The sequence below is a fragment of the Amblyraja radiata genome, chromosome 26 (genome assembly GCF_010909765.2).
Source record: "Amblyraja radiata isolate CabotCenter1 chromosome 26, sAmbRad1.1.pri, whole genome shotgun sequence".
NCBI classification, from domain to species: domain Eukaryota; kingdom Metazoa; phylum Chordata; class Chondrichthyes; order Rajiformes; family Rajidae; genus Amblyraja; species Amblyraja radiata.
Genome location: NC_045981.1, coordinates 33,804,586 through 33,829,605, shown reverse-complemented (window position 1 = coordinate 33,829,605; position 25,020 = coordinate 33,804,586). Strand labels below are relative to the sequence as shown.

The following is a 25,020-nucleotide window of genomic DNA, read 5'->3' as shown; positions in this document are numbered from 1 at the left end:
TAGTTAGTGTTATTGAAAGTCGACTCAGGTAGTTGGTTATCAGGTAGTTTGAATGGGGAAGTTAAAGTGTACCTTGAACAGTGAATTTTTCCTATAGTCTAACTGAACCAAGTGAGCTATTCCATGTTGATTGAGCAGGGAGGCTGTGTTTTAACATTAAAAAATCGATTTTCTTTGAAGTGCAAACAATAATATTTTAAAAATATGTTAATCTTCTACTTTGTGTTTTAATGAATCAATAGTTAGTTTGAAAGTTTCCTTTTAAAGTGTTCCTGCTTCGAAACATAGGTGTTTTGTGACTTCCCTGCTGCTATAACTAAGTTGGGCAAAGCCAAAGATGTCTAAGTTCATCTGATTGGGAAAGGTGTGTACTGATTAATGGGAGTGTTTCATAAGCAGTTGGACTGTATGAAGGAGCTCCATTTGTTAATCTTTGAATGAAAACTTATGTGAATCAGTCAACTTCCTGCAAAATTGAACCTTTTTGTTTTGATTACTGATCGGTGTGGAAGTGATCCAACTTGATCCTGAAAACTTTTTTTTTTAAAATCTTGTATGCAACTCAGAAACCAGCCATGAAGAAAGGTTCTTTTTCGGGTGAGTCAAGAGATTGTGTTTGTCTGATATTTTGGAAATAAAGCTGTTTTTTTCCCCCCCACTTGAAAGCCACTATATATGATTTAACTTTGTGTTTCGATAGCCAGAATTGGTAGAAAGTTCTTATGCGTTTGCATATTTGAAAAGAACTACAATGTGAAATTATTTGGAAGATTTATGTGTTCAATGCTTTGCACCTTCTTTTATGAAGCGAATAAACAAAAAACTCTGTAAAATTTTAACCAAAGTAAGTCATGACTAAACATTCATATCAGCTTTCTGTGTGGCCTCTGATGACTAATTGTAAAGCCTGTTAACATGACGATACCCATCCCAGCTTGTGTGGAGTTGCTTGCAACAATTAGGCAGCAGCTGTATCACAGAACTCGATCTGAGCCAAAATGTATAAGTCCATGGCTGTAAATTTGCTTTGTTAAGTAAATAAAGGAAGCAAGTTGTCAGTTTCGCACCGTGGTAGCTAATACTGCTCGTTGCACAGAGCTGGTTGTTTTCTTATAGGGCTGTATGCTCTCTGTTCATCTGTCCCCTGTGGATCTATAGTATTTGCCTCAGCAAGACTGAAGCACCGTACAGTAACATCAGTTTATCTATGCGTTCATAAATGCAGATATTTACATTGGTGACTTTCTAATCTGGATATGGAAGTCAGTTTGCATTTCGCAAGGTCTTAAACTTCATTCCGCCAATGTCACACTGCCAATTGTCTCTGCTTGTAAATTACAAATATGCATTGTAAAGTGTTTGAAAGGTAACCGAGTATTTTGGAACATGTTTGAATCTGTCTACATTGTGTACATCTTCTGCTATGCCTGTGAATATTCCAGTGTTGACAGTTTCAATTTTGAGCTTTTAACATCTTTTGCCAAGCAATTATAACCTGTTGAAATAGGTTTTATTTTCTACTTGAAAGCTTTGTTTTTTCATTAACTTGACAAAAATACTTTATTACTTGCTTGTAAAATAAATAATCTCATCTGTAGTTTCCCACCTTTTCAGTCATGGATAGAATGATACAGCTTGGAAGATGGCCCTTCAGCCCAACTTGCCCATGCCGACCAAGATGTCCCATTTACACTAGACCCACCTGTCCATATTTGGCCCATATCCCTCTAAACCTTTCCATCCCATCCAAATGTCTTCTGTTAAATAATGCATAAAACTTAAATACCACTATTAATTTTTAAAATATTGTATTTGTAATCCTGGATGCTTTGGATGTGGCCTGATGCTACGATATTTGATGGTCTTTCTAACACAGATGCCCTTTGCTTCATCCACAGTAGCACAGCAGTAGAGTTGCTGCCTTACAGCGCCAGAAACCCGGGTTTGATCCTGACTATGGGTGCTGTCCATATGGAGTTTGTACGTTCTCCCTGTAACTGCGTGGACTTTCTCCGGGTGCACCAGTTTCCTCTCGCATTCCAAAGACGTACAGGTTTATAGGTTAATTGGCTTCGGTAAAAATTGTCCCTAGTGTGTAGGATATTATTAGTGTACGGGGATCGCTGGTGGCATGGACTCGGTGGGCCAAAGGTCTATTTCCAAACTGTATCACTAAACTAAACCTGTCGAAACGAAAGTCAGTTTGAAGAATTGAAGGGTCTTCATTTGATCTTGCATGTAGATTCAATTATTACTTTTCTGAGAAGACAATGTTAACATTGAAGTGTGTCTTTTGTTTGTATATGTGAATTTATGCAGCCCAACTGAACAGAAGGCATAAACCTCACAATTGGCATAAACAATTCTTAGTTGGAAGAATGTGGGGATGTGCCACACTTTGATCTCAGTTTCCACCTGGGAAGATGCGGAGGCGTATTGTGTGACCAACCATCTTCAGAGCTGCCCACCAATCTGCTGCCTTGCAGCACAGGAGTCCCAGGTTCGTTCCTGGGCTCGGGTGTTGTTTGTGTGGAGTTTGCACGTTTGCCCTGTGACCGTGCAGTTTTCCTACGGGTGCTCCGGCTTTCTCCTGCATCCCAAAGATGTGCAGGTTTGTAGTTTAACTGGTCTCTGTAGGTTGCCCCTAGTGTGTGGGGAGACACAAAGTGTTGGAGTAACTCAGCGGGACAGGCAGCATCTCTGGAGAGATGGAATGGGTGATGTTTTGGGGCCGAGACCCTTTTTCAGTCCGAAGTTACTCCAGCATTTTGTGTCTACCTTCGATTTAAACCAGCATCTGCAGTTCTTTCCTACACCTAGTGCGTGGGGAGTGGATAAGAAAATGGGATAACATAGAATTGGTGTGAACAGGTGATCAATTGTTGGCATGGATTCAGTGGGTCGAGGGGCTGGTTTCCTTGCTGTCTTTCAATCAATTCATGTGGTTCCTGGAGAAAGAAAGGCCAATTGAGTGAGATGGTAGTGGAAGACTTCTGTCCCTTGTAGTTCTCTATCCCAATAAGAATTATTCTGGGGAGAAGAGAACATTCAGGAAGACATATTTCCTCAGCAGTCTTCGGGGGGATGCGACCTTTTCTTGTCATATACCCCATCTCCATCTGCACTGAGGCCTAATGGCGGAGTGGCGGCCTCCAACTGGGACCGACCTCGAGGCTCCGGAGGCAGAGCCTGCCAGGACTTACTAACACGAGGCTTGCCGAGATCGGGGCTGTGGCGGCGGCGGCGGCCCGACTTCGGAGCCTCGGAGGCTCGGCCGCGGGCCCAGTGGACGACATCGTCCGGAGCTCACAGGTCACGGGTTGGTGACCTGTTTTTCCGGAGCTCCCGCAACAACAGCTTCGTCTGCTGGACTGGAGGGCAGCAACTTCGGCAGCTTCGACCGCCCCGGGCCGCAGAGTTTGAACCGGCCCGTTCGCGGAGCTCGGATTCAGCTGCGGGACTTGCTGCCATCACCCGGCGGGGTCATAACATCAGAGGCCTGGATCGCCTCAGCGCAGACAGAGAACAAGGAGGGAAGGGACAAAGATTTTAAGACTTTTGCATTCCATCACAGTGAGGAGGTGCCTGGTGGACTCACTGTGGTGGATGTTAAATCTGTGTTTATTGTGTGTTTTGTTATTTTATTCAATGTTATGATTGCAAGGCACAAAATTTCGTTCAGACTGAAAAGTCTGAATGACAATAAAGGATACTTGACTTGACTTGACTCATGAAGATGTCCTGTAGAGAGAATACTATTGGTGTTGCAACACAGCATGGTTTGGCCAAGACTGCAAGAAAATGCAGACAGTTGTGGATGTAGCCCAGTCTATCACACAGACTAGTGACTCCATCTACACTTCATGCTTCAATGCAGGCAACATAATCAAGTACCGGCACGGTAGCGCAGCGGTAGAGTTGCTGCCTTACAGCGCCAGAGACCCGGGTTTGATCCTAACTATGGGTGCTGTCTGTATGGAGTTTGTACATTCTCCCTGTGACGGTGTGAGTTTTCTCCACATACTGTACTCCGGTTTCCTACCACACTCCAGAGCCATACCGGTTTGCAAGTTAATTGGCTTTGGTAAAATTGTCGTCCCTAAAGTGTTTGTTAGTGCTAGTGTACAGGATGATTGCTGGTCGGCGCGGACTCAGTGGGCCAAAGAGCCTGTTTCCATGCTATTATCTATAAAGTATTTCGAAGGCCTAATGTATTGTTTCACCCTGGTCACTCCCAATCCTCCCCTCGCTTTGGAATTGTTGGTGGTGGGTTCATCGGAAACATAGAAACATAGAAAATAGGTGCAGGAGGAGGCCATTCGGCCCTTCAAGCCAGCACCGCCATTCATTGTGATCATGGCTGATCGTCCCCTATCAATAACCCGTGTCTGCCTTCTCCCCATATCCCTTGACTCCACTAGCCCCTAGAGCTCTATCTAATCTCTCTTAAATCCATCCAGTGACTTGGCCTCCACTGCCCTCTGTAGCAGGGAATTCCATAAATTCACAACTCTCCGGGTGAAAACATTTATTCTCACCTCAGTCTTAAATGACCTTTATTCTAAGTCTGTGGCCCCTGGTTCTGGACTCGCCCAACATTGGGAACATTTTTCCTGCATCTAGCTTGTCCAGTCCTTTTATAATTTTATATGTTTCTATAAGGTCGTCCCCCTCCTCCTTCTAAACTCCAGTGAATACAAGCCTAGTCTTTTCAATCTTTCCTCATATGACAGTCCCACCATCCCAGGGATCAATCTCGTGAACCTACGCTGCACTGCCTTGATCACAAGGATGTCCTTCCTCAAATTAGGAGACCAAAACTGTACACAATACTCCAGATGTGTTCTCACCAGAGCCCTATACAACTGCAGAAGAACCTCTTTACTCCTATACTGAAATCCTCTTGTTATGAAGGCCAACATTCCATTAGCTTTCTTCACTGCCTGCTGTACCTGTAAGCCAACTTTCAGTGTCCGGTGTACAAGGACGCCCAGGTCTCGCTGCACCTCCCCCTTACCAAACCTAACCCCATTGAGATAATAATCTGCACCCTTGTTTTTGCCGCCAAAATGGATAACCTCACATTTATCTATATTATTCTGCATCTGCCACACATCTGCGCAGTCACTCAACCTGTCCAGGTCACCCTGCAACTTCCTAACATCCTCTTCACAGTTCACACTGCCACCCAGCTTTGTGTCATCTGCAAAATTGCTCTGTTGCTCCTAATTCCCTCTTCCAAATCATTAATATATATGGTAAACAGTTGCGGCCCCAACACCGAGCCTTGCGGCACTCCACTCGCCACTGCCTGCCATTCTGAAAAGGACCCGTTCACTCCAACTCTTTGCTTCCAATCTGCCAACCAATTTTCTACCCATGTCAGCACCCTACCCCCAATACCATGTGCTCTCATTTTAGTCACCAGTCTCCCATGCGGGACCTTATCAAAGGCTTTCTGAAAATCTAGATACACTACATCCACTGGCACCCCTTCATCCATTTTACTTGTCACATCCTCAAAAAATTCCAGAAGATTAGTCAAGCATGAATTCCCTTTCATAAATCCATGTTGACTTGGACTAATCCTTTTACTGCTATCCAAATGCCCCATTATTACCTCTTTAATAATTGACTCCAGCATCTTTCCCACCACCGAAGTCAGGCTAACTGGTCTGTAATTCCCCGTTTTCTCTCTCGCTCCTTTCTTGAAAAGTGGGATAACATTAGCTATCCTCCAATCCACAGGAACTGATCCTGAATCTATTGAACATTGGGAAATGATCACCAATGCACCCACTATTTCAAGAGCCACCTCCCTGAGGACCCTGGGATGCAGACCATCAGGCCCAGGGGATTTATCATCCTTCAGTCCCATTAGCCTACCCAATACTATTTCTCACCTAATGAAATTGTTCATAACGCTGCATAATTTCAACTTGGAACATATTTTTAAATGTTTTTTGTGGTAATATGTGATATCCTGTGGAAATGTAAAGCTCTGGTTTTGTGATTTAAATGATAAAGACTGACAGGGTCTTCCATGGGTGTAAAGCTTCATCTTTCATTGTTTTCTATAGGTGAGTGCACTCCCACTCACGAGGCTTTGGCCCCTGCGCCGTCACTTTTGGATAAACACGATATTTTTTGCTGGAAACTCTACTTCCTATGTAAGGGGAGCAGAACCATTTCTGACAGACGGCTCCAAACATTCAAACTTAACAAATGGCCATTTAGGGAATATTAGTCTCATAGATCTGCACCATACCTCTTTCTGAGGTGAAGTGGCAATCGGCAGATAAAATGTACTTCAAAATTCATGAGCTTTTTAAAACTTGACTCAAATTTTTGCTCAAACTTCTTTGTTTATCACATTGATTAAAAGTCTGTTAAACAGGCAGCGTGTTACGATGTAATAGTAATTTAAAACATGCCTTTCTGTACTTGAGTGGTGGGCCTGGTATAATGATTTTATAATAGCTGAGAATGGATTCTCCACTAAAGCTCTTCCTATACGACACAGCTGTGGATTCTGCAATGTCTAGCCCAAATCTCTGAATAAAACCTTCCAACTAATAGAAGGCACAAAGTGCTGGAGTAATTCAGTGGGAGAGGCAGCATCTCTAGAGATACTGCCTGACTTGCTTCATCATTTTGTGACTCTTTTGTAAACCAGCAACTTCAGAACCTCATCTACTGCATCTGGTGTTCCCGATGTGGACTCCTGTTTATCGGCAAGACCAAGCGTAGACTCAGTGACCGTTTTGCTGAACACTTGCGCTCGGTCTGGCATGGCCTACTGGATCTCCCAGTTGATAACCATTTTAACTCCCCTTCTCATGCCCATACTGACCTTTCTGTCCTGGACCTTGTGCCGGCAGGAACTGCGGATGCTGATTTATAACGGAGATAGACGCTCAATGCTGGAGTAACTCAGGCAGCATCACTGGAGAGAAGCAATGGTTGATATTTCGGGTTGGAACTCTTCTTCAGACTGAAAGATTGAGAAGGCCAGAACAGTTCCTTGTATCCCAGTAGTTAGAACATCTTCCCCAGACATCAATGGATCATTATGGACGCCAAACTTCCTGAGTTCATCTGTTGCCAGCCCTGTTCTGTTCTAGTCTTCTCTATCCACCTATCACTTGCCAAGCTTTGTATTGTATTTGCCTCTTATTCCAGCTTTCTCCCCCCCACCCTCCAGTCCATCAATTTGATGGAAGGTCCCGATCTAAAACATTGCTTATCCAAGTCCTCCATTGATGCTGCCTGACCTGGTGAGTTATTCCAGTACTTTGCATTCTATCCAAGGAAAAATACCCCCAAAGCTATGGCATAACTTAAATTGTTGAAAGAGCCTTAAAATATATCACAAATAAGCAATTGTAAAATAAAGCTAGCTCATCACCTGTTGCAAACATCAATTTGAAATATAATGAGAACTGCACACACAAAGTTTGAAGAAGGGTCCCGACATGAAACTTCACCTATCAATTTTTCTCCAGAGATGCTGCCTGACCCGTTGAGTTACTCCAGCATTTTGTGTCTATCAATTTGAAATACGTTTGTGATTTTTCTCTATGGATGATTAACTTCATTAGCCATTTGTATCCATTGTATCCATTTTTAAAAAATTATTTAGTCTCCTTAACACTTTTTTATTAGTGATCTTGCATCAAACTATGTAAGAAACTCATCCAATGTGCTCTAATGGGCACCTTGTATGTAAACTTGCTCTGGTGATTTGATCAGTCTGTTACAGCGACCAATTTTCCTGGTGGCCTTTCCAGTATAACAGCTTTATAGATCAACATATACAATACTGCCAACATTAATTTTGAGCTGAGTATGATTTAAGAGTCATGAATGTTTCATTCATGTTCATATGTCAAAGGAACAGAACTAGGCCATTTGGCCCATCGAGTCTACCCTGCCATTCAATCATGACATCTATTTTTTCCCTCTCAACCCTATTCTCCTGCCTTCTCCCCATAACCCTTGACATGCTTACCAATCAAGATTGTATCAATCTCCGACTTAAAAATCACCAATGACCTGGCATCCAGAGCCGTCTGCGGCAATGAATTCACCACCAACTAACCTCATCTTCTTTCTAAAGGTACATCCTTTTATTCTGCGCCCTCTGGTCTTAGACTCTCCCACTAGTGGAAACAGCCTCTCCACATCCATTGTCATGTGTACTAAGAATGGAACGATGAAATTGTTACTTGTTGCAGCTTAACAGGCCTAAACACATACTGTAATACAGATGTCTTGAGAAAGACATGAAGAATGAGGAACTTGGAGCAGTTAATGGAAGTGTCTTGAGGTCAGTTAGTATTATGTTCAAGGAGGTGCTAAATGGCCTAAGGCATATGAAGGTCTTCTTCTTTTCGTGTCCATCTTGTTATAAATGTTGACCTCGCTATCATCGTCCGTCCCGAAAAGGACGCAAGCTTCCGGCGAGAATCAGTGGAAGCCATCACTTGTCACGATAGATGATGGTGGTAGCAGAATTAGCTCGGGATACTTTCAGTTTCCAGCCCCGCGACTTGGACGCTTCTGCTATGGGCCCATATGGAGGTAAAGATAGAGATATTACAGGCATCCTGGCTGAGATACATGAATCGTCATTAGTCAAGGGTGAGATGTTGGAAGACTGAAGGGTGGCTAATGTTGTGCCTCCCTTTAATAAGGGCTGTAACAAAAACTCTAAGAACTATAAACCAGTGAGCCCAACATCTGTGGGAGGCGAGCTACTGGAGAGTATTCTGAGGGATAAAACATATATGCCCCTGACGCCCTTAAACCCCTATCTCACGGTGCGAGTCCACCCACGAGTGATCCCGAGTTTAAAACAAATCAAACTCGTGGTAATCACGTAGAATTAACGTAGCGGGAACGTCGGAACTCGTAACGCTAATGGCAGGTAACTTGTTAACTGGTGAAAATCTTTCAACATGCTGAAAGATTTCCACGAGTCAAATTTACTCTTGAAGTAAAAAATTTAAACTTTTAAACTCGTTGTAAGAACGTAGTAGCCCGTGAATTTACCGTAGTGACTCGTGTGTCTACCGTGGGCACTCTTTAACTCAGCGGGACAGGCAGCATCTCTGGAGAGAAGGAATAGGTGACGGGATGACGTTTCCAAAATTCTGCTGCGTCTTTGTGTTACTCCAGCACTGTGTGTTCACTTTTTGTCAACCAGCATCTGCCCTTTCTTGTGTATGACATTATTTGTATCCGTGGCAGTTGATTGTCGCTCCCTTCAGTTTCCCAGGGGGTCGGGACGGGGGGGAGGGGGGGACGGGGGGAGGGGGGGGGGGGGGGGGGGACGATCTCATTTATCCAACGAGTTACGCTCTCTTTAAGGATTAATTTCTAAATAACCCGCCAATTTCTTTTCATTCGCTGTTATATCCGAGAACTGCTCCAGATGAACTCCTGGATTTGATTTTTTTTCCTCCCGGGGTAAAAGAAAAAACAAACGCACTTAAAGCACCAGGGGTGGGGTAGAGGCGTACGGCCAACAAACGGGGCGATATTATCCAGAATTAGTAAAATAAAACAAAGATTGGAGTACTGAATAATGGCACAGATTTGAGAGGTGCAGGAAGGAACTGCATATGCTGGTTTAAACTGAAGATAGGCTCAAAAAGCTGGGGTAACTCATCGGGACAGGCAGCATCTCTGGAGAAAAGGAATGGGCGAGATTTCGGGTCGAGACCCTTCTTCAGTCTGCAGTCGCCTAGTCCATTTCTCCAGAGATGCTGTCTGACCCGCTGAGTAACTCCAGCTTTTCGTGTCTCTCTACGGATTTGAGAGAGTGAGATTCACTGCCAGACATCGCCGCTATATTAAATGTACAAGAGTCATTTCACATGACCGTAGTCAAGGAAACAGCAGCGCACCAATAGTCCGATTATTGTAGTGGTATAGCAAAGACATCTCTGCTGTCTGTTTTTGGTGTTTCATATATTTGTTCTCCCCCCCCCCCCCCCACCTTTCCCTCCCAACTCCAGTCCTGTCCCGACCCCCTGGGAAACTGAAGGGAGCGACAATCAACTGCCACGGATACAAATAATGTCATACACAAGTAAGGGCAGATGCTGGTTGACAAAAAGTGAACACACAGTGCTGGAGTAACACAAAGACGCAGCAGAATTTTGGAAACGTCATCCCGTCACCCATTCCTTCTCTCCAGAGATGCTGCCTGTCCCGCTGAGTTCCCACGGTAGACTCACGAGTCGCTACGGTAAACTCACAGGCTACTACGTTCTTACAACGAGTTTAAAAGTTTACAATTTTTACTTCAAGAGTAAATTTGACTCGTGGAAATCTTTCGTCATGTTGAAAGATTTTCACCAGTTAACAAGTTTCCCGAGTACCTGCCGTTAGCGTTACGAGTTCCGACGTTCCCGCTACGTTAATTCTACGTGATTACCACGAGTTTGATTTGTTTTAAACTCGGGATCACTCGTGGGTGGACTCGCACCGTGAGATAGGGCCATTACTAATCAAGAATTTGTCAATCTCCGCCTTAAAAATATCCATCGATTTGGCTTCCTTAGCCGTCTGTGGCAATGAATTCCACAGATTCACCACCCTCTGACTAAAGAAATTTCTCCTCATCTCCTTTCTAAAGGTAAATCCTTTTATTCTGAGGCTATGGCCTCTGGTCCTAGACTCTCCCGCGAGTGGAAACATCCTCTCCACATTCACTCTATCCAGGCCTTTCACTATTCATTGTCTCATAAGAAGATATAATACTAGTGCAGATGGGACATCTTAGTCGGCACGGGCAAGTTGGGCTGAAGGGCCTGTTTCCACACTGTGTGACTCCATGACTTCATATCAAATTAATCAGCACAGAACATTTCTAATTAAACTATTCACTACATGCAATAGGCTCTACTTTGATTAATTGCCTCTCTCAAGCCCTATAGGAATCCCATAAAGGTCATCTAAATAATTAATTTGGCATTTACCTGCGTTTTACTTGTCCCCTGCCGGTCATGTTACATACCATGCAGAGTGAAGATCTCGCCATGCTCTTAGTTTAGTTTAGAGATGCAGTGTGGAAAGATGCTCTTGATAGATGGTCAACAGGAGTGCATGTTGCCCATTGATCCCCATATACTAACACTATCCTATACACTAGGGACAATTTACAATTTTTACTGATGCTAAATTTACCTACGAACTTGGTTGGCGCGGACACGGGGAACCGAAGGACACGTTTCATAGCTGTATCTTTAGTTTGTTAATTTTGTTTAGTTTAGAGATACAGCACAGATACAGGCCCTTCAGTCCACCGCGTCCACACTAACCAGCGATCCCCGCACATTAACACTATCCTACACACACTAGGGTCAATTTACATATACAGCAAGCCAATGAACCTACAAACTGATATGTCTTTGGAGTGTGGGAGGACACCAAAGATCTTGAAGAAAACCCACAAGGTCACAGGGAGAATGTACAAACTCTGTACAGAGAGCACCCGTGGTCAGGATTGAACCCGGGTCTCCTGCGCTGCAAGCTCTGTAAGGCAACAACTCTACTGTTGTGCCACCGTGCCGCCCTCAAAATTAAACTTAAAATACTAACCAGTATCCCGACTGCGCTCAGCAATATTCCCAACCTTATTCGTGTAAAGTGAACCTTTAGCTCCATGCATTATTTGGAAATATTAGTTGCAATATTTTAGCTGTTGTCAGGGATTAATTTAATAGGACTATTTACTTCAATCACATTAATATTAGGTTGGCATCAATGTAGGCTGTTTGAGAGCCTTTACAATTAACATGTTTTTGCCAAGAAAATTCAATAATAGACAACCTGAAGACAATAAGCCAGACAGTCAGAACCGATATCCCAGGGTGGAAATGTTAAAGACTGTAAGGCATAGCTTTAAGGTCAGTGGGGCATAGTTTAAAGGAGATGTGCAGGGGCAAATGGGTGGCAAATTTACACAGCGGGTGGTGAGTGCCTGGAACATGCTGCCAGGGGTGGTGGTGGAGGCAGATATGCTGGTGGCATTTAAGAGAGTTATGGACAGGCAGAAAATGGAGGAAAATGGATTATGTGCAGGCCGATAAGGGTTGGTCTTACATCGTGTTCGACACAGGCATTGTGGGCCGAAAGGCCTGTTCCTGTGATGTACTGTGTTCTAATATATGAAGCAAGACTCCATCTGCTCTGTAAGAGGCGTGACTATTGGCAAGCCTCCTTGTTCCTCCTTCCACTCACTTGCCCAAACATGCACACTCCATCCTTCAGCAACCTACGTGTGATTTTCTTTAACCAGATTTAAATTGGCGCCATGCTAGACCTCTTTGTTAGCATAGATCCCAGATTTCTGCCATGTCTTTCAAATGGGGGCAGATGCACAGCAGTGGAAACAATGTCTTAACATTTAGGACAGAATTTGCTGCCATTCGAGGCCCCCCGTGTCCCATGCATGTCCCTGCTCACTTAGAGATGGGGAAAGTGGCGGTGGTAATGGTGGTGGGGGCGGCCACGGGAGGCCCTACAGCTGCCGTGTGATAGAGCGCAGCCTGCGTCAGCTACACGGGGCGGCAGTGGAAGGGCCAGGTCGGCCCCTATTTCACCGATCCAGTGACGCCAGGGACACCGGGTCTTAATAAACATGGAACATAGAACAGTACAGGATCAGGCCCTTCGGCCCACCATGTCTGTGCCGAACATGATACTAAGACTAACTCTTAACTGTGTAGGAAGGAACTGCAGATGCAGGTTTAAGCCGAAGATAGCTACAAAATGCTGGAGCAACTCAGCGGGACAGGCAGCATCTCAGGAGAGAAGGAATGGGTGACGTTTTGGATCGAGACCCTTCTTCTGACTAGAGTCGGGGGTGGGGGAGAGGCAAACTATTACCTGCCTGCACATAACCCATACCCCTCCATTCCATGTGTATCCATGTGCCTATCCAAACATTCCTTAAAATGTGATAAGAGTAGAAATTGTACATTTCCTTGGACCAAGATCAGACTTTTCAGAGACTTGGGTGTTGCAGGATGGCATCAGAACCTGGCCACTCTCTGATGCAGTCCAAGAGGTGGATCTGTTGTATTCATGCATAGTGCAATTTGAATAATTGTCGTGAGTACCGAGATACAGTGAAAGGCTTTTTGTTGCATGCTATCCAGTCAGTGGAAAGACTATACATGATTACAATCAAATATACAGGTACAGGATAAAGGGAATTACATTTAGTGCAAGATAAAATCCAGTAACATCGATTGAAGATAGTCCGAGAGTCACCAATGAGGCAGATATAGTAGCTCAGGCCCGCTCTCTAGTGATAAGATGGTTCAGGTACCTGATAACAGCTGGGAAGAAACTGTCCTTGAATCTGAGGCTATGCCTTTTCACACTTCTGTACCTTTTGCCTGATGCGAGGAGGGAGAAGAGGGAGTGACTGGAGTGAGACCCGTCCTTGATTATGCTGGAGGCCTTGCCGAGGCAGTGTGATGTAGATGAAGACAATGGAAGGGAGGTTGGTTTGCGTGATAGTCTGGGCTGCCATCAACCGACACTGTGTGTGTGTGTGTGTGTGTGTGTGCTGCTTCCCTTCCTGAAGTTGATCACAATCTCCTTTGTCTTGCTGACATTGAAGGAAAGGTTGTTGTCTTGGATTAGACTGGGTAACACGCAGAACAAGTATTTCACCATATACATATACACGTGACAATAAATAAACTAATCTAAACTAGTTTGATTTTCCTTTCTAGCCTCCAGGTTTTTGCAGTTTGAGATACTCTGATCTATGTTAATCCGGATGCTTTTATTCAAAGGTTTGTAATTTATTTATGAAATGTGGGCATTTTGACAAGCCCGGCATTTAATACCACCCATGAATTGCATTTGAGATGCTGACGATACCATCAAAAAACACTGCAAGCCGTAGAATGTGCTTGTGGGTAAGTGTTCCATCAGGATTTGGACATCTAAGGAACAGAAATATGGTGTGAGCTGCTTAAGTGTTTGAACTGCCCTGTCCATGTGAAAGGAAAGTATTGCATCCTTATGGTGGTGCATCAGTAGAGTTGCTGCCTTACAGCGCCAGAGACCCGGGTTTACAGCCTGTCGACATTGCTCTCTATATGGAGTTTGTACATTCTCCCTGCAACTGTGTGGGTTTTCTCTGGGTGGTCCAGTTTCCTCCCGCACTCCAAAGACGTGGAGGTTTGCAGATAAATTTGGCTTTGATAAAAATTCTAAATTGTCCCTAGTCTGTAGGATAGTGCTACTGTACAGGGTGATCGTGGATCCGGTGGGCCAAAGGGCCTGTCCAAGCTGTAACTCTAAACTAAACTAAACATTCTGCTGAACCAAACCTTGATGGAAAGATTTGGGAGAGTCAGGAAGTGAGTCACCAGGATATACTGTACGATTTGTCATCTGCAATCTAAGCGTAAACATTTATGTGGCTGATCAGTGAGGCAAATCAAGGCAAATCAGGTCAATCTGTTGACATATATCCAAGTACAGTAAGGTTCCCCTGTGTACCTGCAATGAGAATCTTGCTTGTAGCAGTACCTCAGGCATACAGACTCTGACAGCATAGTCTCTCCATAATCAACCTCTCGAAACACTTCATTACAAATGCTACTAGATGGTGGCTATTGTGACAGATCACTGTTCTACTAGTTTATTTTAGTTTAGAGATACAGCTTGCAAACAGACCTTCGCCCCATTGAGTCCGCGCTGACCAGCGATCAGCCCGTACACTAACATCTTCCTACACACCAGGGATAATTTACAATTTTACCAAAGCAAACTAATCTCCAAACCCGCACGTATTTGGATTATGGGTGGAAACCGGAGCACCCGGAGGAAACCTATTCGGTCTCAGGGAGAACGTACGAACTCCATACAAACAGCACCCGTAGTCAGGATCAAACCTGGGTCTCTGGTGCTGTAAGGCAGAAACTCTACTGCTGCGCCTCTGAGCATCACTTTAGAAAAGAAAATCTCTTGTTTACAACTTTTTTGCCTTTTCCCCGTTTCCCACCCATATTCCATTGATTCTGTTCATGGAGTGTGTTTGTCAGTCGTTTACTGATTCTTATTAATGGTGTATTTAAGTTCAGTGCTTTATCTCATTGACGTCTTTCCTTCCCTTCATAGCCTCACCACCCCCTTTCCCATTGCCGTCCTCTTCCTGTTACTGTGAGGTTTACCAAAGGCCAATGACTTCTTTAGATGTCATAATCCCTTGCTACATACCAGAACCATATTCTATTATATCCCTTATCTGGATTGAGATACTACTTTTTTCCTCTTGGATCATTTGACTTTCCCCTAACAGATTCTGCACTCGAGTGACCAAACTGTGTTTTAAAATAAATAGTTTTCTGCCAAATCACTTGGGACGCTGAACTTCCTATCTTTTGTTCATAAGACTCGTTCTTGATGCTCCCTCTGCAGGGGTGTTCAGAAGCAAATTGTCCATTTTCAGTTGCACTGTTCCTATGTAATCTGAGGAAAGACATTCTTGCCATAGAGGGAGTACAGAGAAAGTTCACCAGACTGATTCCTGGGATGGCAGGACTTTCATATGAAGAAAGACTGGATAGACTCGGCTTGTACTCGCTAGAATTTTTAAGATTGAGGGGGGATCTTATAGAAACTTACAAAATTCTTAAGGGGTTGGACAGGCTAGATGCAGGAAGATTATTCCCGATGTTGGGGATGTCCTGAACAAGGGGTCACAGTTTAAGGATAAGAGGGAGGTCTTTTAGGACCGAGATGAGAAAATCATTTATTACACAGAGAGTGGTGAACCTGTGGAATTCTCTGCCAGAGAAGGTAGTTGAGGCCAGTTCATTGGCTATATTGAAGAGGGAGTTAGATGTGGTCCTTGTGGCTAAAGGGATCAGGGGGTATGGAGAGAAAGCAGGTATGGGATACTGAGTTGGATGATCAGCCATGATCATATTGAATGGCAGTGCAGGCTCGAAGGGTCGAATGGCCTAATCCTGCACCTATTTTCTATGTTTCTATGTTTCTACAGTTCAATTGTTTTATTGGATCATGTGCAGGCAGATAAGAGTTGCTCTTTACCTTTACTTTAGAGATACAGTGTGGAAACGTGCCTCAGGCCACCCAGTCCACGATGACCAGTGATTACCCCATGTACTAGTGCTATACTACACAGTGGGGACAATTTACAATTATACTGAAGCCAAATAACCTACAAAACTGCACGTCTTTGGAGTGTGGGAGCACCTGGAAAAAAACCCATGCGTTCACAGGGTGAACATGCAAACTCCGTTCAGACAGCATCTGTAGTTGGGAACGAATATGGGTCTCTGGCGCTGTAAGTCATCAACTCTACCTCTGTGCCACCCAATGGGCATCGTGTGTAGTACTGACATTGTGGGCCAAAGGGCCTGTTGTTGTGCTGCACTGTTCTATGATTGATTTGTTCAGAGAAGGTGCTCTATTTCCTTCATAAAATAGGATCTGTAAGCTTTTATACAACTAAAACTGGTGTGAATTTAATGTTACTCCAATGCTTTTTACATGAAGACCTTAGAGATGAAAGCTTGCTCCAGCAGAACAGTTTTGCTTTTTGAATTAGATTTGTTGCAGTGCCAAAAGCAGCCAAGATGCTGCATGATCCGCTGAGTTACTCCAGCACTTTGTGTCCATCTCTGGTACAAATCAGCATGTACAGTTTCTTGTTTCTACAATCAAAGACGTGTCCCACCCCAGTCATGTCTTCTTCTACCCACTCCCATCAGGCAGAAAATACAGAAGCTTGAAAGCGTGCACCACCTCACTCAGGAACACCTTCTTCCCAACTGTTGTCAGTGCTTATGAACGGTCTTAATATAATCGAGGGTACTGTCCGATTCACCTCTACCCCAATGCAGACAGTGTCTATGGAACTGGTACGTTCCAACACTGAGAACTATATTCTGTATCTTCCTCTTTGCTCTACCTATTGTACTTAATTGTATTTTTGTTCACTTTTGTTCAGCTTAGCCATACAGCGTAGAAACAGGCCATTCAGCCCACTGAGTCCAGGCCAACTAGCGATCCCCGCACACTAACACTATCCTACATACTAGGGACAATTTGCAATGTTACTGTGGCCAATTAGCCTACAAACCCACACATCTTTGGAGTGTGGGAGGAAACCGAAGGTCCCGGAGAAAACTCATGCAGGTCGCAGGGAGAACGTACAAACTCTGTACCATCAGTACCCATAGTCAGTATCGAACCTGGGCCTCTGGTGCTGTGCAGTAGCAACTCTACCAATGTGCTGCTCTTAATTTATGTATTAATGCATGTAATGTACTATTTAAATATTGTATTATCTGATCCAAATGGATAATGTGCAAAGCAAAACTTTTCACTGTACCTCAGTACTCATGATAATAACCAGACTCCACTGGACTTTATTTTGCACTATATATTATTCCTTTTATCCTGTATCTGTACACTGTGGACGGCTCGATTGTAATCATGTATAGTCTATCCGCTGACTGGATAGCATGCAACACAAAGCTTTTCACCATACCTCGGTACACGTAACAATAAACTAAACTAATTAATCTAAACCTAACTCTTGATCTCTGGAATCTTCCTAACTTTGCCCAACGTTCTAAAGATTATCTTTAAAACTTCCTACTTTCATCAAACATTCTAATCAGCAAGCTGCTATGTTTGGCTACAAGTTGATTTCTATGTGTTCATTTTCATTGTGTGTTTTTCTAAAAATCAGTGCATTTAATAATTGAAAGTTATCTTATTGCAATTCAAGTGGGGCAAAGTGAACAACTCATGTCCTGGCTTGTACTTGAAGATGAATTTGAGAACGCATGCAGAACTGATTTGTCAACAGCTAAAGAAAAGCCTGGAAACAGCCCCAGGCCAGATCAGTAAATGATATCCTAGTCCCACACAGGATGGTGGGACTGCCAATGAAGGTTTGTGACTGGCACTGCTGATTTCACGGGCAAAAGTGATTTTATTTACATATTTCCATTTCAGTATGTGATCAGCTGAAACTTAGGGACAGAATTATTTAACGCCCTATTCAATTTTGAGGTCTAGATGATGGATTAGTTTTTTATTACTGTTCAAGATGTTCAATAACAGCAGCTGAAATTTGTCTTCATTGATTGAAAGTGGGCATTGAAAGAGGCCCTTTGGCCCATCGAGTCCTCTCTGACCATCGATCACCCGTCTCATTAGTTCTATGTAATTTCACTTTCTTATCCACTGCCTACACACTAGGAAACAGAAATCCTTGCCCCACCATTTCACACTTCACTGGACACACAGTTCCACAGTGGTAGAGAGGCTGTCTTATAGTGCCAGATACCCAGATTCGATCCTGACTACTGGTGCTGTCTGTACGGAGTTTGTATGTTCTCCCAGTGACCGTGTGGGTTTTCTTCAGCTGCTCTGGTCTCTTTCTAGACTCCGAAGACATAGAGGTTTGAAGGTTAATTGGCTTCAGTGAAATTATAAATTGTCCCTAGAGTGTAGGATAGTGCTGGGGCACATGGTGATCACTGGTCAGCGAGGATTCAGTGGTCTGAAGGACACTATGTCTCTAAAGTCTAGTCTAAAGTTTACCCTCATGGATGTGCAAGAATTGGAGGGATATAGATCACTCCTGGGCAGACAAGATTAATTTATCTTGGCATCATGTTTGGCAGAGACATTGTGAGCAGCAGCACCCAAGGGCAGGATCGAACCAGTGTCGCTGTTGCTGTGAGGCAGCAGCTTTACCAGCCGCGCCACTGTGCCACCCTAACATAATGATGTGGGACTTTCCAATGGGTGTAAAGGTTGTGAGGATTTTAATGGGATATTTTGTAAGCTTGGACATGAATTGAAATTGTGCGTCGGCCTTTTAGAGTTTGAGTTTGAGCTTAGTTTATTGCCGTAGTTTATTGTCACGTGTACTGAGGTACAGTGAAAATCTTTTGATGCCTGTTATCCAGTGGAAAGACAATACATGATTACAATCGAGCCACCCACAGTGTACAGATGCAGGTAATAATGTGAATGACATTTTGTGCAAGATAAAGCCAGTAAAGTCCAATCAAAAATAATTTGAGGATCTCCAACGAGGTGGATAGTAGAACAGGACTGCTCTCTATTTGTTGGTAGGATAATTATTTAGACAGCAGAAAACCTCTGGAGTTATAAGTCATAAACAACCCCAGCTATTTTCTAATTAAAATAAAGTAACGAGAGTGGAGTTGCTGAGTTGAAAGCTGAGCAGAGGCAACATGATGGCAGTAGTGGGATTTGGAAGTTGGCCAACTCGATTTTGCAAAGAATGGATATGAGACAGTACCAAAGGCTTTTCTTTAATTCTCGATGCATGTGTTGATGTCAATATTGTAGTCAGGACACGTGTAAATGCGCAGATAGCTGACCTTAAATAATCCACGCTCTCCCCGCTTGCTGGGGTTTTTTGTTGCATGTTTGAAACGGAAATTGCAGATCCGTCTTTGCAACAAAGACATACAGTTAATGGCACAATTGACTTTGTGCGTTCTAATCTAATCACTATTTAGCTGTGGTAACCTTGAGTTAAGTGGCTCACTCTCCAAGACGTGCGTAGCCTGAATGGATTTTCAATTACGGAGCTTTTTACTGAGTAATGATTTGTCAGCACTTGAAACCATTTGGAGACACTAAGAATTACAGATGCTGGAATCTTGAGCAAATCACGAAGTGCTGGCGGATCAGGCAGCATCTGTGGCGAGAATGGGCAGGCGACATTTCGGGTGGGGATAGACTTCTTCAGGCAGAGTCTGAGCATAGAACATAGAACAGCACAAGAACAGGCCCTTTGGCCCCCAATGGCTCTGCCGAACATGATGCTAACAACAAACTCAAATTTGCTGCATATTCTGGGCACTCACCACACTCTATGTAAAAGACAAACTTTCCCCACATATCTGCTTTAAAATTTGCCTCTCTTACATTAAATCTAAGTCCTGTAATATCTGATATTTCTATCCTGAGTCGAAGGTTCTGATTCTGACACTATTTATGTTTCTTATATTATCAGCAAGGCATTGGACAAGGTTCTGTGTGGTAGACTGTTCTGGAAGGTTAAATCACATGGGATCCAAGGAGACAAAGCTGAATGGATAGAAAATGACATTGGAAGGAAGCAGAGCGTGATGGTGGAAGGTTGCTTCTTGGACCAGAGGCCTGTGACTAGTGGTGTGCCTTAGTGTTTGGTGCTGGGCCCATTACTGTTTGTCATCTATATCAATGATTTGGATGTATACGTACAAGACATGATTAGCAAGTTTACAGATGATACAAAAGTAGGTGGTATTGTAGATGGGGAAAATGGTTGTCAAAAATTGCAGCAGGATCTTTATTAGTTGGGCAGGAGGGCGGAGGAATGGTTGATAATATAATATAGATAAATGTGAGGTGTTGCATTTTGGAAAGTTTTACACAGTGAACGAAAGCGTTCGGAAGGAGTGTTGCAGAACAGAGTGATCTTGGAGGGGAGGATGCCCCTCAAACTGTGGATCATCCTGGACAATACAGCTCACCTCCTCCATGACACGCTGGTCAACCTGAGGAGTACCTTCACCCACAGGCTGGTTCCACCAAGATGCAGGACAGAAAGCCACAGGAGATACTTCTTCCCTGTGGCTATCAAACTGTACAACTCCTCCCCCTTCTGTTGTGGGGTAGACTGAGACTGACTCCCCCCCCCCCCCCCCCCCCCAATCTTTGCACATCCCCAATCTTGTTCACTCGTCACTTTAATTTCATGTTTCATGCATTTTGTATTTTATGACTTGGCAGATCAATTTCCCTCCTGGGATAAATAAAGTTGTATCGTATCGTATTGTGTCATATTGTACCGTGCAGGTGCATAGTTCCTTGAAAGTGGCATCACAGGTACATAGGGTGGTTAAAAAGACTTCCGGCACATTGGCCAGCCATGCCTGTATTGTTACAGTTATATAAGACATTGCTGGAGCCACATTTAGAGGAGTTCAGTTTTAGTCACCATTTTATAGAAAATATGTTATCAATCTGGAAAGGGTGCAAAAACAATTTACAGGGATGGTGCCTGTGCTATAGGGAGAGGTTGGGCAGGCCTGGACTTTATTCCCTGGAGTACAAGACGAAGAGGGGTGATCTTATAGAAGTGTACAAAATCCTGAGAAGAACAGTTTGGGTAATGCACAGAGTCTTTTGCCCAGAGCAAGGGAATTGAGAAAAAGAGAACATTTTGGCGGTCTGATAAACGACTCCTGGGTTTTTCAACGTAACTTTATTCGAAAGTTTAAGTTGCAGTATACAGGTTTAACGGACATGTCTGGCCACATCGGTGGTCAGCACTGAACAAACGCGCGCAGGGGAAAAAACGCACGAAAACAACAGCCCATCCCGAGTCACGTGACCGCGGCTTCTGAACGCCGGGTTCGATATCTGCGTGCGCTAGCTGGCGCCACTACAATATAAACTTAAGGTGCGGGAAGAAAATAATTAATAGGAACCTGAGGGGTAACTTTTTTACACAGTGTGTGGTGGGTGTATGGAATGAGATGCTGGAGGAGATAGGCATATAACCATATAACCATAACCATATAACAATTACAGCACGGAAACAGGCCATCTCGACCCTTCTAGTCAGTGCCGAACACGTATTCTCCCCTAGTCCCATATACCTGCGCTCAGACCATAACCCTCCATTCCTTTCCCGTCCATATAACTATCCAATTTATTTTTAAATGATAGAAACGAACCTGCCTCCACCACCTTCACTGGAAGCTCATTCCACACAGCCACCACTCTCTGAGTAAAGAAGTTCCCCCTCATGTTACCCCTAAACTTCTGTCCCTTAATTCTCAAGTCATGTCCCCTTGTTTGAATCTTCCCTACTCTCAGTGGGAAAAGCTTATCCACGTCAACTCTGTCTATCCCTCTCATCATTTTAAAGACCTCTATCAAGTCCCCCCTTAACCTTCTGCGCACCAAAGAATAAAGCCCTAACTTGTTCAACCTTTCTCTGTAACTTAGTTGCTGAAACCCAGGCAACATTCTAGTAAATCTCCTCTGTACTCTCCCTATTTTGTTGACATCCTTCCTATAATTAGGCGACCAAAATTGTACATCATACTCCAGAATTGGCCTCACCAATGCCTTGTACAATTTTAACATTACATCCCAACTTCTATACTCATGGCATGGCAGATACTATCATTATGTTCAAGAAACATAGAAGGTACAGGAGCCTGAAAACTGTAATGTCCAGGTTGATTTAAAAAACCACCAGGCTATTGAGCACTACAAACTCTAACTAAACTCCAAATTACGAACTGCCTGGGTTGCACAAGGGACTAGTAACTTCATGTTTTGTTTTGTTTTATTACTATATTGAATTTTTTTAATGTATTGAACTATTTTTTGTTTGCTTATGATATTTTCTATTGGGTACTGTTTTTTCCAACCTATTGTGCTGCTGTAATTAAGGATTTAATTGTTCCATTTTGGTACATATGACAATAAAATACTCTTGACTCAGTGGAATCACAGTGTTTTGATTTCCCAGTGTCTGATTTCTGGGCTGCGTGTTTTGGTGGTCTCGGTAGCAGTGCGCTAGGAAACACGGTGCACTGGAATCTTTAAGAAGACACAAAGTGCTGGAGGAACTCGATGGGTCAGGCAACGTCTGTTGATGCTTCCTGATGCAGGACCACACTTGTGGCGCAGCGGGTAGAGCCGCTGCCATGCAGCCCCGAGACCCGGGTTTGATCACGACCTCGGCTGCTGTCTGTGTGGAGTCTGCACGTTCGTCCTGTGACTGCAAGGGGTTCCTCCGCGTGCTCCGGTTTCCTCACACGTCCCAAAGACCTGAGGGTTTGTAGGTTAATTGGTCTCTGTAAATTGTCCCTGGTGTGTAGGACGAGGAAGTGGCAATGAGGGGTAGCACAGTGCGCAGCGGTAGAGTTGCTGCCTGATAGTGCCAGAGACCCAGGTTCAATCCTGACTAGGGCTGCTGTCTGTACGGAGTTTGTACGTTCTCCCTGTGATGCCGTGGGTTTTCTCCGGGTGCTCCGGTTTTTTCCTACATTCCAAAGTCAAACGGATTTATAGGTTTATTGGCTTCGGTAAAATTGATTGATTGATACTTAATTATCACATGTGACGTGTCACAGTAAAATTCTTTGTTTTGCATACAGTATGTAAAGAGTCATCACGTGTAAGGTGGTGACAAAGTCAGTGGAGGAGGAGCCATCTTGGGGAACGGCTGCTAACCAGCAGTCGTCCGTTTAATCCATTTTTTTCCCAGTTTTATTAAGTCTTGTTTTTCGTTTGTAGGAGAAATGGACTTCTTATTGTGGGGGGAAGGAGGTAATCTTACTTCTAGGTCCCTACCTGGTCGGTGAGGCAGCTTTTTCTCCGGGCTGCCCGTCGACCCGTCCTTGCGGCCTACCAGCGGGCTTGGAGCGCCGTTTCCTGGTGGGGGCCGCCCAGCACCTCGGCTTCGTTGGCGGCACAGCGCTGGAGCGCTATCGTGGAGCGGAGCGGGCGATGCCTTGCCTGGGTCGCCGCGCTGGATCGACGCGCTGGAGCTCCGGTGAGCTCTGACCGCCGTGATCAACACCTCCGGGTCTGTGGAGCGGAGCGGGCGGCGCCGACTTTAACATCGGGAGCCTGGGAGCTCCAACTCGGTGCGTCCCTGTCGGCTTCGGAAGCCGACAATCCCCTGCTAGGAAGCGGCCGTTCCAGGTGGCCCAGCCGCTGTGAGGACTCTCCCGACGCCGGGGCAAGACCACCCGGCCAGAACGGCCAGGAACATCGGGCCTCCGTAGAGGCAATAGCGGTGGCCTTAATAGGCCTGACTTTTGGGAGAACTGGGGTTGGGGACTGGACTCTGTGCCTTCCCCCACAGTGGTACCCACTGTGGGGGGATGATTTTTCTGTGTGTAGTTACTATGTTAGTCTGTGTCCAAGATGGCTGTCCGAAGGGAGAGTGTACGCTGGCGCGCTTTAGCTGCCGCTGCTCTCTCTTCACACTGTGTTTTTTGATTTTTTTGATTTTGTGTCTTTGGAGCGATTTCTATCTTTAATTTGTATATTGATGATGTCCTTATTATTTATTTTTCTCCGACTATATGTTTTTTTCTCTTCTGTTTAATCTTCGTAAGGTGTCCTTGAGATTTGAAAGGCGCCCGAAAATAAAATGTATTATTATTATTATTAAAGTTAGAAAGTGGTCATTGCCGTCCCCTGTGGTCCCTCTTTGTTCTATGTGGCCCAAATGTAAATTGTCTCTAGAGTGTAGGATGATGTTGGTGAATGGACAGTGATCGCTGGTTGACGTGAACTCGGTGGGCTGAAGGGCATGTTTCTGTGCTGTATCTCTCAACTAAAGTAAACAGTGAGCCTGGGCTGCAAGGACTGATAACAAATGTCCTTATTAATGACATTGACATCCCTTGTTTATTCACACATGGGAGTGAATGTTACCGGAAAAACCAGCATTTATTGCTGAATTTGCTTTGATATTTGAAGGTGATCCTGAGGCAATGGCTTGAGCTATTTTGGGCTGAGAGTACTCCCACGAGCCTGTACGTAACGTGTGTTGATGTAATCAATCAAATGTTATAATAGTCTAAAGATCTGACTCCAGTGTTGGGACAGTCAAAAACAAACCAGAATGCTGCCTGGATGAGAGGGTATTAGCTGTAGGGAGAGGTTGGACAGACTTGGATTGCTTTGACGGAACACCGGAGGCTGAGGTGAGACCTGATAGAAGTATATAACATTTTAAGACGCAGGGGGTAGGGTGGACAATCGGAACCTTTCCACCCAGGATGGAAATATCAAATGCGAGAGGGCCAAAGATATGGTTTACAAAAAAAACACAAAAGTGCCAGAGGGACTTAGTTGGTCAGGTAGCATTTACCTGGAAGATGAAGATAGGTGATGTTTCGGGTCAGGACCCTTCTTCAGACTAATTGTAGGTAGTGAGTG

At 44.2% G+C, this 25,020-nt stretch overlaps 1 protein-coding gene across 2 annotated transcripts in view; it reads left to right on the top strand.

Annotated features, from left to right (window-relative positions):
• Positions 1 to 372: 372 nt before the first annotated feature.
• septin9 (septin 9) overlaps positions 373 to 25,020 on the top strand; it is a 311,371-nt gene continuing 286,723 nt past the window's right edge. Inside the window, exon 1 of one of the 2 annotated variants that reach the window (XM_033044636.1) lies at positions 373 to 597. In XM_033044636.1, coding sequence (XP_032900527.1) covers positions 576 to 597 — 22 coding nt within the window. In that variant the 5' untranslated portion in view covers positions 373 to 575. The remainder of the gene's footprint in view (positions 598 to 25,020) is intronic. The other variant, XM_033044632.1, reaches the window with a different exon arrangement.